General features: G+C 41.8%; 1 protein-coding gene and 1 non-coding gene across 2 annotated transcripts in view; one reads left to right on the top strand and one right to left on the bottom strand.

Moving 5' to 3' along the window:
* Positions 1-14,634, top strand: part of LOC126456300 (mite allergen Der f 3-like) — a 50,317-nt gene that overhangs the window by 15,144 nt on the left and 20,539 nt on the right. The window contains exon 3 of the mRNA XM_050092054.1: positions 10,909-11,044. Within this exon, the coding sequence (XP_049948011.1) occupies positions 10,909-11,044 (136 nt within the window). The remainder of the gene's footprint in view (positions 1-10,908; positions 11,045-14,634) is intronic.
* Trnas-cga (transfer RNA serine (anticodon CGA)) lies at positions 431-505 on the bottom strand. The gene has a single exon. It is a non-coding gene; the product is annotated as a tRNA-Ser (tRNA).

Raw genomic sequence — 14,634 nt, forward strand, 5'->3', positions numbered from 1 at the left:
AACAATGTATTTACCTTACTAGTGTTCAAAAGTCATAATAGATATAGCAGTTCATGACAACCAGTCTTACAAATTTCAAAACTCCGCCATCTCTCTCCCCACATCCACCACTGCTGGCGGCTCACCTCCAACTGCCCAATGCTGCGCGCTGTTCACATCCAGCTGCCGCTGCCCAACACTACAATGGCAGACAACAATGCGAACTAGCCACAGACTGCACACAGCACAGCCAGTGATTTTCATACAGAGCGCTACATAACGTTGCCAATAAGAAAACATAAACAGCCTACTTACACAGCCCCCATGCTCCCCACAAAAAATTTTACAAATTGTTTTGGGAAGTGGCCAGTAATGGATGTTTCCAAAATGAGATTTTCACTCTGCAGCGGAGTGTGCGCTGATATGAAACTTTCTGGCAAATTAAAACTGTATGCCCGACCGAGACTCGAACTCGGGACCTTTGCCTTTCGCGGGCAAGTGCTCTACCAACTGAGCTACCGAAGCACGACTCACGCCTGGTACTCACAGCCCAGGCTGTGGCTAAGCCATGTCTCCGCAGTATCCTTTCTTTCAAGAGTGCTAGTTCCGCAAGTTTCGCAGGAGAACTTCTGTAAAGTTTGGAAGGTAGGAGACGAGATACTGGCAGAAGTAAAGCTGTGAGTACCGGGCGTGAGTCGTGCTTCGGTAGCTCAGTTGGTAGAGCACTTGCCCGCGAAAGGCAAAGGTCCCGAGTTCGAGTCTCGGTCGGGCACACAGTTTTAATCTGCCAGGAAGTTTCATATCAGCCCATACTCCGCTGCAGAGTGAAAATCTCATTCTGGAAACATCCCCCAGGCTGTGGCTAAGCCATGGCTCTGCAGTATCCTTTCTTTCAGGAGTGCTAGTTCTGCAAGTTTCGCAGGAGAACTTCTGTAAAGTTTGGAAGGTAGGAGACGAGATACTGGCAGAAGTAAAGCTGTGAGTACCAGGCGTGAGTTGTGCTTTGGTAGCTCAGTTGGTAGAGCACTTGCCCGCGAAAGGCGAAGGTCCCGAGTTCGAGTCTCGGTTGGGCACACAGTTTCAATTACCAAGTATTTGAGAAGAAAATTATATATGCAGTTACTGTTATTAGTCCCTTCTTATTGTTCTTTCCATTCCAAGAGCTCCTTTTTCGAAGAATGTGGATCATAAAATAATTATTTGATAGATCTGTTGACAGAAAGTGTTCACATTAGCAAATGCATTTAAGTTTATTTTGTAAAACCAATGCTGCAACACAGCTGGAAAACAGATATCAAATGAAATAAGCAATTACGCAAACCAAAGCATAAAAACATCATTCAACAGCTATGTGGTATTTCATAAGTCAGTAGAAATTCTCTCAATTCTCGTGGAAAGACACTTGTCATAATCAGGTGTGCAGATGTACGAATATTTCCCATCAATTCATAAGCATTTCAGTAAGTAGCACAAAGTACGAGTAATCATGTTTCCAAGTAATGAGCGTGTCGTATTTGCGATGCTTTCTACAAAGAAATGTCAATAGCGAGGATAATGGCCTCTTTTTGTTTTCCACCTAATGGCTTTCTTTTGTCAGACGACTACCTCTCAGCTGGGCGCTCAAAACGCATTACGTCAAGGTCACTTACCTTTCTTACTGAAATATTTACGACAGCAGTTTCCATTACAGTGACAGTCTGATATAAAAATTTCACAGGTCGAGAATTTGTGTTGCAAATCTGTAGAAACAAAATCCTATAAATATAACAGTGTCCAAAATATATTCGTTGGCATGATACATTCACGCATTTACACACATTTCATAACTCTTAAAGTATGATTCTTGGTTTCCAACATCCTTTTTCTCAAATCAGAGTGCCTAACCACTACTCATTATTCCTTACCTTATTACTATATACATATTCGTCGACACTTCAATATATCATCATAATAAATACATAGCATAGTCAAATTCCTCATATAGCATCAGCTTATTGATCATAAACATATCGCAACAGCGTAATACACATCGTCATCATAACATCATAAAACCTCAGCCAAATCTCAAAATCGTCGTAGCTTCCTCCAATAATTTCAAAACCTAAAAAAAATCTCTGCCACTTCAATAGTGTCATCTACCTCAAACGTACTTTAAAAATCGTGATCCCATAACAAATATATCATTCAAAGCTTTCATAATATCACAATGGTTCTGAAAAAATATGAACAGTTCACAAAGTACAGACAAAATACAATTTCGTAAGTGTGAAGTTATCCAACTGTGTAATTACGTAAACATCTGTCACTGATGTAGTAAAAAAAAAAATGTTTGTTTCTCTGTTAAATAATCAGATAGCTGTGTAATTTATGTGTTAGACAAATATGGTACCGATGTGTAAAGTTGTATAAGCAAATACCATATTAGCTAGGGCTCGTTGTGTTTGCCAGACACATAGTACACAATGTAGGCGTGTACCCCCTGAGGATTGAAGATTTTGTCCCATTTGTCTCTGATTTTGTTCAAGCGTTGTGTCTAACTTTTGTAGCCTTTGTCCCATTTGTTGCATTAACTGTAATAACAGTGCAATGGTATCTGAAACATGTTCCTCAGTGCTATTCGGCAGTGCATTTGAACCGGCAATATTCGCATTTTGAAAAGCAGAAAATGTGTCTTGATTTATTTGAGAAAACTGTGAGGACGCAAAACCTGAATCTACAGTATTTGCAAGATTGTGCCATGTCATTTCGGAATCCTGAGGCGAGCTGTTGCCGACCAATCGATCGATAATGCTTCCCTGTTCACTAATTGTTTCACTGCCTACACCATTATTTGCAGTCCGCTCCATTTCCCTATGCACAATTACCAAACTAATACTTTGAACATTAGTTAATTCATTACATGGTGGCGCTAACACACTGCTTTCGTCTTCACTATCATTTCTCAGTTTACTTTGGAGCCTATTATTACGTTTTTCACACGCCATTATTGTCACAATATTTCACATGACAACACAGAAAAACACAATTTGAAGAGCAAAATAAGAAAACACATTAACATAGCACTGAAAATAATATCTAGTTAATTGCAAGCGCAGCTGCGAAATACTTGGCGCAAATTTACATGTGTGGCACACCTGTTTTACTGTACAACAATGAAAGACTGCAACTACAAAGGAGATTCTCTCTACAATTACGCGCTAGCAATAAACAAAGGCTGCACTATTTGCGCAAACTACAAGAAAAAATCAGAAGATTCCAGTGAGGTATCCTCGGCTAAGGGTCAACATATGAAACGTCCTCTTAGAAAAAATTATACAAGACTGTCCTTAAACTGACACAATATTTTTAGCGCAACGCAATCTGACTTTCAAAAATCCCTACAAAAGAATGGCCCTGACTAACATTAACCTATACCTTTCACAAATCACTTACCTCACAAAAATCTTCGTTACTCAAGCTACAGCAATACAGCGAGCGCCACTACTGCCAGCTAAATAAAAGATTCAAACTACCGAACACCAACTACTGATATGCATAGTTAGCAAATGAAAGATTTTGATAGAGAACAAACAATGTATTTACCTTACTAGTGTTCAAAAGTCATAATAGATATAGCAGTTCATGACAACCAGTCTTACAAATTTCAACTCCGCCATCTCTCTCCCCACATCCACCACTGCTGGCGGCTCACCTCCAACTGCCCAACGCCGCGCGCTGTTCACATCCAGCTGCCGCTGCCCAACACTACAATGGCAGACAACAATGCGAACTAGCCACAGACTGCACACAGCACAGCCAGTGATTTTCATACAGAGCGCTATGTAACGTTGCCAATAAGAAAACATAAACAGCCTACTTACAATGGCCTCTAGCATGGAAACCGTGCATTTCCGGGCGTAAGTTCATCAGATCTATTTTTTCCGTAACCTCTCATCGATAAATCCCTACAGTTCGCACACGATGGAAAAAATCACCCTGTATATATTCACTAATCAAATACGTCATAAATAATCCATCACAATTTGAGAAGAATAGTGAAGTCCATATTTACAACACTAGATAAAGAACGACCTTTATTACCAAGAAGCGAAGCTGTCAGTGGGTGAGAATCAAAATTTTTGATCAGTTGCTCAATAACATAAAATATATGACATGTAGCAAAACAAGCCTTAAATCTAACGTAAAACCATTTCTCATAGACAACCCATTCGGTTCCGTGGACGAGTTTATTTTTAAAAGTTGGTAGTACTGGTATTTAAAAAAATTATTTTTAAATGTAATTTGTGAATAGTATTAAAAATATATTCAGTAACGTTAACATCAATCACATGTACCCATCCTGTTAACTGGCTCGTTCCACACCATTTCCCTGAAAGATATCATCCAAATGCGCTATGGAACAGGCAAATCTGTTGGGCGCTCTGACGAAGCTGTTTAGTAGCAAGCCACCTCAAAATAGAAATTACTTTCTGCTGTAGGGGCTTCTCTTCCTGCCACCGTTAAGTTCTACGCCAAGCTTACTTCGTGAATACAACACTGAGGACCAAACACCAATGCCTGTATCAGCTGTCGGTCCTCTGCGGCATATCGCTACAATTTCCTAGCTTTACCAGTTCTATGAATACTACATCAGCATCATCCGCTAAAAGCCTCGTGGATGTTCCGACATTATCGAGCAGGTCATTTACGTACTTTCTGTGAAAAGTAATAAACCTGTAACACTTACGTACACCCACAACTACGTTCTTGTCTGAAGATTTCTCTCCGTTAAAAATATGCTGTGTTCTGTTTGCTAGAAGCTCTTCAGTCGCGCAGCAGGTCTCATATTTCGTGCGCAACAATCTTATTCATTAGGTGGCAGGGCAGAACTGTATAGAAGGTGTTCTGGGAGTCAACGGACACAGCATTACCATGGACACAGGTCTACTTGTGCTTTCTGGTCCTTGCGCACGAACAAAACGACCTGGCTTTATTTAACATGATAATTGCTTGTGCGATCCGCATTGATTCCTACACAGGAGGTTTTCGGTCTCCAGAAATGTCATAATGAGCATATAACGTGTTCCAAATCCAAAAACGGACTGACGTCAGCGATATAGAACTATAGTTTTGGGTGTTGAGGCGTAGCGCCGTATAACGATCCTGCCTTGGAGGCGGTTAAGTGGGAGATGTGTCTCAGAGCTGGATAGTGACAGATGGTGGCGCGAGACTGGACGCGCACGTAGTTTATGTATCAGCCGATAGATGACAGTTTTGGATAGGGTGGCTGTGATTTTAGTTTAGATTGTGCACTAAAGTAGTAGAATGCTTTTCATAAACTGTTCTAGTATTTTCATAAAGTGTTATTATGTCCTTTTGTGTATGTAAAATGTTATAAATGTGTTTTAGCAGTATGAATGATGCGTGAGTGTGGTTTAAGGTTAATATGAAGATAATTGTTTAACGAGTTATGTATTAGGATTTAGTGTGGGAACATTTCGAAGAAGTATGGATATGGACACAGGGGATTTTTCACCATCTGAACTTAACATTCCTATCACTCCACAGGACATCAGCCTCACACTCCACACTAAACGCAACACTGCTCCCGGCCACGACTGCATTGACTACCGCCACCTCAAACAGTGCCCTCCCTCCTTCCTTTCAGTCCTTGCCGCCCTCTACAATGTCGCCCTTGCCACTGTCTTCTATCCCGACCTGTGGAAAACCTCCCATATCCTGATGTTCTCCAAACCCAACAAGCCTCCATCTGATGCCTCTTCCTATCGTCCTATCTGTCTCACATCGGTGTTCAGCAAGCTCTTGGAATCCAACCTTACCTGGCGCATCCATCACCATCTCCGCCAAAACCACCTCCTCCCCGCTACCCAATGTGGCTTTTGACCTTCCTTCTCTGCCGATGACCAACTCCTCTGCCTCACTCATCTCCTCTCCCTCCAGCTTAACTCCCGTCGCTCCGCCATTTTTGTCTCCCTTGACCTCGAAAAGGCCTACAACCGTGTCTGGCATCCCGGTCTCCTGTTTAAACTCCAAACCTACGCCCTTCCTGTCAACTACATCCGTCTGATGGCCTCCTTCCTCTCCCGCCGCCCCTCCTATCTTACCGTCCACAATGCCAATTCCCACACCTTCTACCCCTCTGCAGGTGTGCCCCAGGGCTCTGTCCTCTCCCCTCTCCTCTACCTCCTGTACATGGCAGATATGCCCCCCCCCCTCCAGTACACCTCTTGCAATATGCCGATGACACCACATTCCTCGCCCTCGCTCCTACCCTTCAACGGTCCCAACGCCTTCTCCAGAATCACCTTGACCTTTTTGCTGCATGGTGTAACCAATGGCTCCTGAAAATCAGTCCTACCAAGACCTAGGCTATCATCGTAGGTAGTACCACTCGCTCCTTCCGGCTCCTGGATTTCTCCCTTACCGTCTGCGCCTGTTCTGCCCACCTCACCCTCATCGTCACCTCACCTGGATCCCTCATCTCCGCTCCATCCAATCCAAAGCCCACAACTGCCTCCGACTCCTCAAACTCCTCTCTGACCGGACATGTGAGTCCCGCCTGGATATCTGCCCCCCCCCCCCCAAATTCTGTAAGTCCCTCCAGATCCTTGAGTGTCACGCACTCAACCTCATCTTCCGTATACGCCTCCCGTCCCCCATGCAGATCCTTTATGACCTCATTCCTTTCCCCCATCTGCTTCCTCGAACATATCGCATACTCTACACCTCCCACCGCCTTGATCCCCCTCACGCTGTGGTTTCTCCACTCCTCACCCATCCCCGCCCCTGCCACACCTTCACCGTTGTGTCCTCCCTACCCTCCATCTCTACACCCTTCATCTCCTTTCCCATGGTGGCTTCCATCAACTCCCCCTCCTGGATGATGCCCTCTCCCCCTCCATTTATCCCTCCTATCAACTCACTCCCCCTCCTTTCCTCTGTCCTTTTCCCAGGCTCCCTCTACCCCCCTTCCATCCTCTTTTTTCCCCACCTACCCTCTCTGTGCCCCTCTTCTCTCCCCCGAGTCCTTTTGCATTTCCCTCCTCTGCCTTTTCCCATTCCCTCTCGCCTCTGGCCTGCCCCCCCCTTATGAGTCCTCTCCCTCCATTGGTTCCCCCTCTTTCGTTTTTTCCTCTCCTCCCTCCTTCTTTTCCCCCTCATCTGTCCAGTTTATGGTAAAGGGAAAGTTAATTCAGGTATAAATAACAATAGTAAATAACTTTATGCATAAGCAAAACTTCAGCATATTAGATAATTACGTCGGTAAGAAGTGCAGTCGTTAGGTTTATTATTTTGCGATTGGTTATTGATGAAAAGCGTAGATCGACGCGGGAGAATGTTGTTTTGCTATTGGCTGTTGAGTAAACTGACCGGTGGTAAAGCAATATTCTTCGCGCGCCTATCTGTGCTGGTAGAGAAGACTTATTCTAGAGAAGAGTGGGAGTTTAGCCATGAAACAGTTCGGACGTGTGTAGTAGTTCCGATGGAAACGATAAGTTGCCGGATCTAGCAGTGTTTCATACATCAAAAGTGTGATACGTGACGGCATAATTATTCAGATGGGCGTGTAGAAATTTCAGAATTTTTAAGTGAATTTTGTGACAAGAAAAGACATATATTCCGCATGGCGTATTGAGCAGGTCGGGGACTAAAAACTGTGACTGCATTTGGTACCGACAGACTTAATATTTGGCGAGCATTATCAATCAAAAACAGTAAGTATTTTTGTAGCTGTTACGTTTTCGGGAAATGCAACACCATAAACTTGCTAACGTGAATGAAAGGGATTGTGAGTGACTGTGTTAGGACTAGCACGGACTTGGCCGTGATACTTGTTCACCTAAGTATCAGAATATATTAATTGAGGACAAAATTTCCAACCTTTCATTTCGTGTGAAAACTTTCTCCCGAAACGTAGATTAGTGACTTTAATTGCAGCCTGGTTCACGTCGAAGTACAGTAGGTTTCGCTCGGCTTCCCTACTGATGATCTGCTGAGACAATGTTCACAGGTAGGTGCAGGTTCGTCGTAAAGGGACGGAAAGAACCGCGCCGCCGCAGCGTGTGTTCTCAAAAACAGGAATGACCTGGGCTTTATTCCATTCACTAGGAACGTTTCACTCCTCCAGTGGACTGCTGTAGGCTGCTGCAAGAAGCGGAGTAGGTTCTTTCCCATAATGTACGTAGAATCGTAGTGGTATCCTATCATTCCAGTGGCTTCCCTCCTATTGAGCGATTTCAGTGGCTTTTCCATCCTATATTCACCTAATTCCGACATCAAATGTAAAATTAAAAACACCTTCAGCTGCTCTATATTCAGAATGTCATTTATTTATGCCAGTAGTTTCGCCGTTTCACTACCCCATATTCAGGCCCCCTGACCAATATGTATGAGGAATCTAACCTCACGTGCAGTCGGAACAGGGGCCAAATTTAAGTAACTGGCACCCGTACACTTCCAGTTTCCACAGCACTATCACTTCGTTGTCAACTGAAGAAAACTCAACAGTCTTCAGTTTGTGAACGAAGTGAACTTATTGTTGAAACTAGAAGTCTACAGGTACCAGTTACTCAAGAGTCTTCAATTGATGAACGAAGGGATCACTTTGTTGAAACTAGAAGTCTATAGATATCAGTTACTTAATCCCGGCTCCTATTTTCTACTGCACGTGAGCTTGAATTCCTTCTACACGTTGGTCATGAGGCCTGAAGACAGCGCAGTGAAACTGCGGAAATGATCACATTAATAAATCAGATTCAAAATACAGTCGGTAGAAGGTGTTTTTAACGTTACATTTTATATTGAGCACCCGAAGTCCCTCAACCACGTTGTACAAAGATTGACCTCAGATGTTGAGTCCCATAGTGCTCAGAGCCATTTGAACCATTTTTTGAGACAAATTCAAAATCTATCATTTCGAAGTTCGCAAGACTATTTCAGTATAATGTTGTTCAGTCAATAGTTTTGGAAAAAGGAGTTTAGTATTTCGACATTCTCTCTATCATCCCCGCATAACATTCGCCATACTTTCATACATAACGGTACTAAAATTTAAATATACAATTGGACTCACATTTCACTTACAAGTCCTTGTATTTACTTTCGTCCAAATAAGAACAACGAGAAACTTAACATCAGAATTATGGATCATGAATAGACGAAGGTAAGGAATTCTCCTACCCAGCCAACAAAATAACTCATGACGGACGGAGCAAAAGCAGAAGAGCACTCGCAAAAAGGGCACTTCTGGCCAAGAAAAGTTTGCTAACCTCAAACATAAGCCTTACATATGAGGAAGAAATTTCTGAGAATATGCGTTTGGAACACAGCATTGTATGGTAGTGAGAAACGGATTGTGGAAAAACCGGAGCATACACAGTCGAAGCCTTTGAGATGTGGTACTATAGACGAATGTTGAAAATAAGGTGGACTGATTAGATAAGGAATGAGGAGGTTCTCCACAGAATCAGCGAGGAAAGGAATGTACGGAAAACACTGACAAGGAGAAGGGAAGAATGATAGGTCACCTGCTAAAATATCAGGGAATAACTTCCGTGGTACTAGCGGGAACTGTAAAGGGTAGAGACAGTAGAGGAAGACAGAGATTGGAATACATCCAGCAAATAACTGAGGATGTAGGCTGCAAGTGCTACTCTCAGATGAAGAAGTTGGCACGGGAGAGAAATTCGTGTCGCGCCTCATCGAACCAGTGCCTTCTTTTACTACGTCTTTAGGAATACTTTTTTGGATGTGTGCATTTTGTATGAATTTCCTCGATCTTCACCGTCACTTTGGAGAAAAACGTTTTCTCGTTAGAGAGAAGCCCCTTTCTTTTCTGAACATAGAATTAAAATAAATTAGGAGCACCTGGGATGGTTTTAAAGAATTATAGAGTGTATATTTATAGATGTGTCTAGGCTTGTCTGAGACGAGAATGGTTTGGTAGGTATAAGAGACTGGATTTTCGCAGATCCGTGTGATGTTGCTGCAGATGTAGAGTTTTCAAGGAACATCAGAGACAAGAATGTTGTCGTTCTAGTGTTTAACCATGCAAAATATTGTTCTACTGATGTCTTATCCATTTTCTCGTATGTGCACGATGGAAGTGTTAAATACAAGTCGCACCTTCCAAGAGCGCAGGGATGCCTTTCTGACTGAGCAGAATACAGCCCCAACTCCAGTAATGAAAACTGCTATCTTACAGCGTCGTTCGGGGTCCAAGTTGAACTGTTAGTCACCTTTACAAATGGCAAGGTAAGTGGCAGTAATAGCATTAAGGTAGCAGTGTAGCATTGTCAGTGTAGCCATACGTAGTAAACGTCTGTGGAATCCAAACCAACCTTTGAGTAAAGTACAGTTTCAGTTTCTGTATGTATAAAACATTTGCATGAAATATTTTGCATTATACAGGGTGAACCAAAAATCCACCGAAGGACTATCAGAGGTAATAGTACGGACCAAATCAAGAAAAAATGTCCTGCAAACGTGGGCCCCAAATCGCATAACTTAAGAATTATGGGCAACTGTTCGTCTTCACAACTATGAAACGTATTTCTTCTACTATACGAGTGCTCACAGCTCTTAAGGTATGTAGTTTAGAGCCCATGTTTACCGGATATTCTTTCTTGTTTTGATCCATACCATCTCCTCCCAAAGCACAGCAAGTAAAGAGCATGCAGTAGAAGTGATGTGTTTCACCGTGTCGAAGATAAACAAAAAAGTGACCGTTTTAGAGGCATTTTCTTGGTTTGGTCGGTACTATCACCTCTGGAAACTCGTCGGAGGAGTTCTGGTTCATCGCCCCGCCTTGTATAATCCGATAACGCATCTCCCTTAGCGCTGTCTACCTGCAAACAGCTCTGTGTAAAGTTACAGCCACTTCTCTTCTGCAAAGATGTGACGCACTCTTGTTTTTTTTTTCCGCTGTAGTTCCAACACATTCGACGTGCTAGCTGGTACCAACATCGTGACCGAGGGGGGCACCAAACACAATGTGACAGACATCATTTCTCATCAGGATTACGACCCCAGTGATTCCTGGATCAACGACATCGCCGTGCTCAAGGTTAGTATTCGAACTGTTCTGAAATGTGGATTTATATGGAAACAACTCAGTAATATTCGACAACATTTAAACTGTACAGCATCAAAGACTCAGTACACAAATGAGATGGAGAAGAATAGAGGCTAGGAAGGCGATTGCGGTCCTCCACTGGAGACAGCCGACAAAAGGACAGTGACAGGGTTCCACAAATCAGGAAGGCGTAGAAGACTGACTCGAAAAAGGCTGAAAGCGTACCAAAATATTGGTACTGATAGTAATAATAACCTCTTTACTATAATTTTCCTTCCAAAAATCTCAGTTCATGTGTTCAGAACGCAACATCGAAAAACTGCCCACAAAGTATGATCAATTCGAGAGACTCACGAATGTCAAGCACCATGCCGAGATCCTTAAATGGAGAAAATAACACACATACTGAAACTCCACACTTTGACCAAGAATGTTGTTTATCCATTCGTCTGAGACAGCGTGGATTTTCAGCTGACTAGCAGTTAGTATTCCGTCCACTGATTTGACTATAGTTTGCTAACGATGATTCATCCAGTTGGATTCTCTCCTTACTCTTTTTATTTTTATAGTGCGGAACGTTAACCGAACACACCGCGGAGACTAAACTTGTGGATTTTCGGCAACTGGATATTAAAGAAAAGGTACATATCACTACCACTGTACATATCGCTTTGATATGTTACAGAACGAGTCAAGCGAGCTAAATTCTGGTTATTATTAAAGACTGCTGGCTAGTTTTCTTCTTCACCATCGGTGTAGATGCATCACGTAATTTTATTCCTATCACATACGCCTGCGATATTACTGCGCTGCACGGCAACAATATTGTAATTGTCATTAAAATACCTCACCAACAATCGCCATCTTTCTTTAACTTTCTGCAAGAGCAGTTTTTTTTTAAATTAATCCCAGCCTGGCAATAACATATATAATTAATTTTCTGTAGAGGTTGATAATGATGTTTCAATCAAAATGATTTTGCTATTAGAACTGTAAAATACCGTGGAAGATTCTTTAGAATCGTTAACGACATTGGGAGATTCCTTACCAGTGATTAATTCTTTTATCAGTCGTTACCCTGCATTTCATTAATAAATATATCTTAAGTGTGAAGTCACGTTCTTGGATATCAACCTTTTGTTTTTAAGGTTTCTGTTTTCTTTTAAATTAAACCACTTTACAATGAGCAAATTTAATTTAGCTCTTAAATATTTAATCCTCCATAGGCCGGTAATGAAAATTCCTTTTGTTTAATATTGAAATGACAGAAGGATAACTACCGACTCACGTTGCTAAGGAAGTAAATGATAAAATTGTTCATTGTTGCTAGCTACTTATTATAAATTCAACTTCCCTACTTTGAATTAAAAAAAAAACACATTAATTACTTGTTTCATTTACATTTGTGATCTAGCTCACTGTTAGATAAAATACTTCTATTTCCGCTTATACCTACTAACTTTGCTATGTAGGTGTCCTACAAAATAATATAACAAAAATGACCTCTAATCGAAGTTGTAACTTTTGCCCTATCAAAACAAATATACTTTTCCAGTTCAGATACGATCTTCTACTGAAATCTCACGCTAAAAATACACTACAGGAGTTGATCAGCTTAGATGATACACGCTGATCTACATCTCCATTTTGGTGACTAACTCTGCTATTTACAATCAAGTGCCTGGCAGAGGGTTCAATGAACCAACTTCAAGCTGTCTCTCTACCGTTCCACTCTTGAACGGCGATCGGGGAAAACGAGCAAAGTTTTCTGTGTGAGCCCTGATTTCTCTTATTTTATCGTGATGATCATTTCTTCCAATGTAGGTGGCTGCCAACAGAATGTTTTCGCAAACGGAGGAGAAAACTGGTGATTGAAATTTCATGAAAAGAGTCCGTCGCAAAGAAAAACGCCTTCGTTTTAATGATGACCGTACCAATTCACGTATCATGTCTGTGACACTATCTCCCCTACTTCGTGATAATACAAAACGAGCCGCCTTTCTTTGTACTTTTCGATGTCATCGTCAGTCCCATCTAATACGTATCCCGCTCCGCTCAGCAATACTCCACAATAGGGTGGACAAGTATAGTGTAAGCAGTCTCTATAGTAGATCTGTTGCACCTTCTAAGAGTTCTGCCAATGAATCGCAGTCTTTGGTTTGCTCTGCCCACAACATTATCTATGTGATCGTTCCAATTTAAGGTGTTTGTAATTGTAATCCCAAAGTATTTAGTATTATTTACAGCCTTAAGATTTGTGTGACTTATCGCGTAATAGAAATTTAGTGGATTTCTTTTAATACTCGTGTGAATAACTCCACACTTTTCTTTATTCAGGGTCAATTGCCACTTTTCGCACCATACAGATATCTTATCTAAATGATTTTGCAATTCGTTTTGGTCATTTGATGACTTTACAAGACGGTAAATGACAGCATCATCTGCAAACAATCTAAGACAGCTACTGAGATTTTTTCCTATGTCGTTAATATGGATCAGGAACAATAGAGGACAAATAACACTTCCTTGGGGAACGCCGGATATTGCTTCTATTTTGCTAGATGACTTTCCGACTATTATTACGAACTGTGACACGAAATCACGAATCCAATCACACTACTAAGGCGATATTCCATAGACACAGCGTTTGGTTTCAAGACGCTTGTGAGGAACGGTGTCGAAAGCCTTCTGTAAATTTAAAAATTTGGAATCAATGTGTCATCCCCTGTCGATAGCACTCATTATTTCATGAGTATAAAGGGCTAACTGTGTTTCGCAAGAACGATATTTCTGAATCATTCGAGATACTTCATAATGTTCGAATACAGTATATGCTCCAAAACCCTACTGCAAATCGACGTTACTGATATAGGCCTGTAATTCAGCGGATTTCTCCTACTTCCCTTTTTGGGTATTGGTGTGACTTGAGCAATTTTCTAGTCTTTAGGTACGGATCTTTCTGTGAGCGAGTGGTTGTATATATTTGCTAAATATGGAGATATTTTATCAGCGTACTCTGAGCGAAACCTGACTGATATAGAATCTGGACCGAAGGCCTTGGCTTTATTAAGTGATTTAAGCTGCTTTGCGACACCGAGGATATCTGCTTGTACATTTCTCATCTTGGCAGTTGTTGTTGATTGGAATTCAGGTATATTTACTTCGTCTCCTTTGGTGAAGGAGTTTCGGAAAACTGTGGTTAATAACTCTGCTTTAATGGCACTGTCATCAGTGACTTCACCGTTGTTATCGAATGGTTCAAATGGCTTTGAGTACTATGGGACTTAACTTCTCAGGTCATCAGTCCCCTAGAACTTAGAACTACTTAAACCTAACCTAACCTAAGAACATGACACACACCCATGCCCAAGGCAGGATTCTAACCTGCGACCGTAGCGGTCGCGCGTTTCCAGGCTGTAGCGCCTAGAACCGCTCGGCCACCTCGGCTGGTTGTTATCACGCAGTGAAGATATTGATTGCGTCTTGCCACTGGTGTGCTTTATGTATGACCAGAATCTCTTTAGGTTTTCTGACAGATTTCGAGATAGAATTTAGTTGTGGATCTCTCATTGAAGTACGCC

The sequence above is a fragment of the Schistocerca serialis genome, chromosome 1, assembly GCF_023864345.2.
Source record: "Schistocerca serialis cubense isolate TAMUIC-IGC-003099 chromosome 1, iqSchSeri2.2, whole genome shotgun sequence".
In the NCBI taxonomy this organism is placed as follows: Eukaryota; Metazoa; Arthropoda; class Insecta; order Orthoptera; family Acrididae; genus Schistocerca; species Schistocerca serialis.